The sequence below is a fragment of the Zea mays genome, chromosome 4 (assembly GCF_902167145.1).
Source record: "Zea mays cultivar B73 chromosome 4, Zm-B73-REFERENCE-NAM-5.0, whole genome shotgun sequence".
NCBI lineage: Eukaryota > Viridiplantae > Streptophyta > Magnoliopsida > Poales > Poaceae > Zea > Zea mays.
In genome coordinates, this window is record NC_050099.1 from 181,128,933 (window position 1) to 181,133,729 (window position 4,797).

General features: G+C 47.7%; 1 protein-coding gene across 1 annotated transcript; it reads right to left on the minus strand.

Annotated features, from left to right (window-relative positions):
* Positions 1-2,083: 2,083 nt before the first annotated feature.
* On the minus strand, positions 2,084-4,452 carry LOC100276956 (uncharacterized). The gene is made up of 2 exons (NM_001150644.2): positions 2,984-4,452; positions 2,084-2,463 (listed from the first exon to the last, which is right to left on the minus strand). Exons 1-2 carry the CDS (start codon positions 4,203-4,205, stop codon positions 2,285-2,287), a joined length of 1,401 nt encoding a protein of 466 aa, NP_001144116.1. The 5' UTR covers positions 4,206-4,452; the 3' UTR covers positions 2,084-2,284.
* Between the last annotated feature and the right edge of the window lie 345 nt (positions 4,453-4,797).

Genomic DNA, 4,797 nt, shown 5'->3' on the forward strand with positions numbered 1-4,797 from the left:
ATCATGGTGTTTCTCTATGTGAGTGGCACATTGTGTTAGAGTGAGGTGGGTCTTGGCTTATGGGCCTTTGTATTAGGGGCTAACAAGTCTTATCTCTCCTATGTTTTTTCTTCTTAATATAATAATGCGCAACTCTTCTGCGTTTGTTCAAAAATGATATGGGAGCTGGGTTTTAGCTATGAAAAAAGTGTTAGAGCACCGGATTAAATCACAAAGCAAAATAATTGGCAGACAAAGGAATTAACTAGCATGTAAAAATATTAAGCCAGGTGCTAATAGAGATGAACAACACCACATGCTCATGAACTGATGAATTCATATGTGTGCTTAACAGTCTATGATCTCTTTATTATAGGGATTTAGTAACCCCTATTTTGCCAAATGGAATCAAAAGTACCCCTCTTATCTTCCACGCATCACTTCACCGATAGATTTGACATACCCCATCAAAACTATACAATCGTTTGGCTGTATCATAAATGGCTCCTCCTCCATTTATTATGTTAGTTCGCACCTATACTTGGCTTATGGTTGTAAGGTTTTTGTGGGTTGTTGCTCCATGCTTAAGACTCATAGGATTTAGATGATAAACAAAGCCAAGAACACTATCAATAACCTTGGACATAGTTGATTACTTGACTATATGAAGCAATTAACTAGTCAAATTAAAGTTTACTCGAACAAGCAGGGCTAAGCATTTCTACCCATATCATAAGAATAACAACGGTTACAAGAAATTTTGTGGAAATTCTAGTAAAACCTACAATTAGGTTCGTATTCATTGACCCAAGCATGCAATTTTGCAATCACAACATTTATAAAAATCGGATCAACATGGTCAATGGCACTTACCTTCTTCTAAGTAGGGTTGCTTGGTAAACTCTAATGCCTGCTCTTGTAAGTCCACGTAGCCTTCGTGGAATGTGTTCTTGTCTACGGTGATTAATCACACAAGCATGCATAAATGAAAAACAACAATCAATTTACGTACAAAAATAATGAATCCATGAATTTTAGCGAAAAATCGAGCAATTATTGTATGGAACAAAATAACAAAGTACATTATTTCTCTTTTTAAATTGAATTCGTAGACCAAGTCCACGACTTTGGCTAAGGAGAAACTCTTGCCAACCGTGACTACCAAGAGATCTTGCCACCATTGACTACCAAGAGAAAGGTCCGGACCAACAATATCCGATCAGGGGAGCCTACATCCAATTGTGGCTAGCCAAAAGTGGCCATGACCAGCAGTGGCTTAGCTAGAGGAGTCCATGGCTAGCTGGAGCCTGGACATGGGTGGCTATAGCTAGCTAGAGCTTGGACCGAGTTGGCTATGGCGAGCAGGAAGGGGAAAAGCGTCATGGCTGACTTGGAGCAGCAATAAGGGAATAGAAGCCAGGGAGGAAGAAGATAGAGGCTGTTGTTCATTTTATAGGGAAACGAGTGAAGATGAACTATCTGCCATTGAAGGGCTAGTGGAAGAAAAGAAGAGACGCAGTTGTGGAGAGGAAGCGACATGGCCATGGAGGAGAAGGGGTAGAATTGCGAGGAGGGGAAGTGGCACGATGCTCGCATCCAAACGCGTCCACGCCAGGCTGCCCCACCCTAGCCGTATTGGCTCTCGGTGGAGCCCACACCAGTACGCTCATGGCCACGCACTGCGCCAAGCCTGGCACGCCTGGGCACTCGTCGCGTGTTGGCCATTGCCACGCCGAGCAGGCGAGCACGACTAGCTATTGCACACCGGCGACCACACCTTGGCCGATCGCGCACTTGATCTAGCCACGCCACGCGATTCCATGGCCACGCGGGAGCCCCTGCCCCCTAGTAGTCATGGTCTAAGGAAGAAGAGTTCCTTTTTTTTAAATATTTATTTATTTTTTAAAATAATCTTATTATTATTAATCTTAATCTAAATATAATAAAATAAATTAAACATGTATAATTATTTATATATTTTATTTTATATGCAAGGTTTTACCGGTTCGACTTCAACGCGATCGATATCGACCGGTAGCGTATCGTTATAGGGTCAACTGGCAATCAAGCCTTACGCTGGCACCAGCCTATTAGTGGCATCCATATAGAACGAAAATTGAATTCCATTTTCAATTATTACCTAGCTAGCAATATGCAACACGAAATATAATGTTTTCTCATACAGTCGTAGCGCCGCACGGAATTGGCCACAGGCTCTGTTCCTAACACGGGTCTAAGGTTTCCAAGAGGACAGATGTCTGAAACCATCACCAATGTTGCATAATCCTCCACACTTTCAGACTATTTATGGTTCAGCATCAGCTTGGTCAGGAGAGTCTGCAGCTTGGTCAGGAGAGTCGGCAGCTTGGTCACCAGAGTTGGTAGCTTGGTCACTGATAGCCTGCTCCCTGTCTGATCCATCCGTTCCTTCGCTATCAGACCCCCAAATCGAGCTCCCACCACCTACATCATGTGTGCAGAGAACTAAAACAAGCATCGGTTAGTGAGATGGTGGGTCAACAAGCAACTAGCAATTAGTTCTAGCTAGATTCATATGGTTCACATGTAAAATTGTACTGTTTTTTTAAAAAAAAATCCACCACCACCATCTATTCGTCACTAGTTTTATCGTGCTTGGAGAGTGGTCTTAGAAAAACTTTCGGAACAACATAAGACATTATATCTAGAATAAACGAGCACAATTTATCTATGTACCCAGTGTCACGTGCCCTGAATACGTTTCCAATAATTAATGTTATTGGCATGTACAATCTGAACATGACATCTACAAGAGTATAACCGAAGCACTGAAGCACCTAGTAGGTACACGCCATCGAATAATGCGAATAATGCAATTGAACAGACACTATATATATAACCCCATTTGTGTACAAATCAATTATTATGACAGAGGTGACAATAATGTGCTCTATTTTTATTCATTTTAAACTAAAATTCTAACAAATTAAATTATGAAGAAACCACGCGCTTACGGCGTACGTACCGTCTGGCTCTAGCGCTGGTGGCAGCTCCCACGCACCAATGAAGCGGGAGTTCTGGAACCTGTGGCCCCCGCGTGCGGATTCTAGTACCAAGCATCGCACGCGGAACAAGACCTGTCTGGTTTGTCCGTCCACTGCGAAGAGCGTCGTGCCCCGGAAGAAGTAGAGAGTGTTGGCGTTGTTGGGGTCGATGAGGGCGAGCCAAGGCACCACGCCCTGGGGCAGACCGGCCTCGGCGTAGCTGCGGTGGCTCCAAATGTCGAGGAAGGTCGCCGTGTACTCGTGTACCCAGTGATGCTGGCCCTCTTGGCTGACGAGCGTGAACATGCGGACCTGGGGGTTCGACGGGGGCTGGTAGTTGCTAGTACGCATACCGCTGGGGGCTCCTTGGATCTCCACGTATCGCAGCTTGCCCTGGCTCGGCCTGATGAAGCGTTCCCGGCCTATGTTCTCTGGGCCGGGGACGCGCCTGCCCGTGCGGATGGAGCCGACCGGGAGCGGGACGAAGCGCAGGTGCAGGTTGTCGTCTGCGGCGAAAGGGTCGCAGACGAGCATGCCGTAGAAGAGGTCGATCCACCAGAGGAGGCCGCCATGGGCAAGGACGCCGTGGGCGCCCCAGCGATGGTGCTCCTCGCTCTCGGTGGAGGCCAGCGGCCTGGCGGTCCACTGGTCGGTGACGCTGGAGTAGCATAGCAGGGTCGTGTGGTGGGTCGTAAAGGTCGGGTGGAGCTGGGCCACCATGTAATGACCACCGTGTCGCGATCGCGGGTCGGCGATGAGGCCAATGCTGTATTGCGGATGCGGGATGGTGTTGACGGCCATGTGGAAGGGGACCTCGGGGAGGCGGACGACGGTGCGGGCGTTGACGTCGCCAACGAAGAAGCAGATGAGGTTCGAGGGGCCCTCGGCCGGGGTAGCCCGGAAGAGGAAGTGGTCGGAGCAGGCGGACAAGACGACGGGGTGGTCTGCATACCTGGGGTGCTTGACGATGCGATCGGGCAGGACTAGGTAGGAGGCGCCGACCTGCGGGGGCTGGAGGTCGAGAAAGATGTCGGAGGCACGGAGCGCGAGCATCCGTCTCCCCTCGTCGTTGGCGCTGTGGACGACGATGATGGAGGAGAGTGCCACCCACGTGCGGGCCTTGAACTCAACCACCTCGTCGCGCTCCGGTTGCTCGCCGGCTCGAGACGACTCCCCGGTTGTGAACGAAGACGTGCCTGACATGGCGCGTGGCACGCTCTGCCTGCCTGGCCGGTGGTGGGATGGGGGCTGCGGCTTTGGAGGGTGGCAACTGGCGAGTTGGTTGGATTGGTTCGTTTCGTTTCGTTTCGAGCTGCTGCTGGTTGATTCGAGGTCGACGGGAATGAGCAGGCAGGGAATGGGAGGAGGAAGGGGACGGGAGAATTATAGGCGAGTGAGCAGGCAGGGAGGGGAAGGCTTGAGTGTTTCTGTAAAACATAAGGATAGTTTGGGAGCCTTAGAAGCGAAGAGGAATAGAGGAGCTAAAATCCCTTTTTTATTTAAAATTGAATAAGGAAGAGATTTTAGGCCATCTAATCCGCTCCTTATTTATATCGAAGAAAAAATAATAATAACAATATAAATAAATAAATATTATTATGTAGGGTTTTAGGATTATGGAACTGTTGGATAAAACTCTACCTTATCTTATTTTAACCAATTTGCTTATCTCATCCTAGAGTAAGAGCATCTCCAACAGTCTCCAATATTTATTCTCCCAATATTAATATATTGGGCTCTTCTCAAAACTCTAAAGACCCAAAAATCATACACAACTCCAATAGCTCCTTATTCT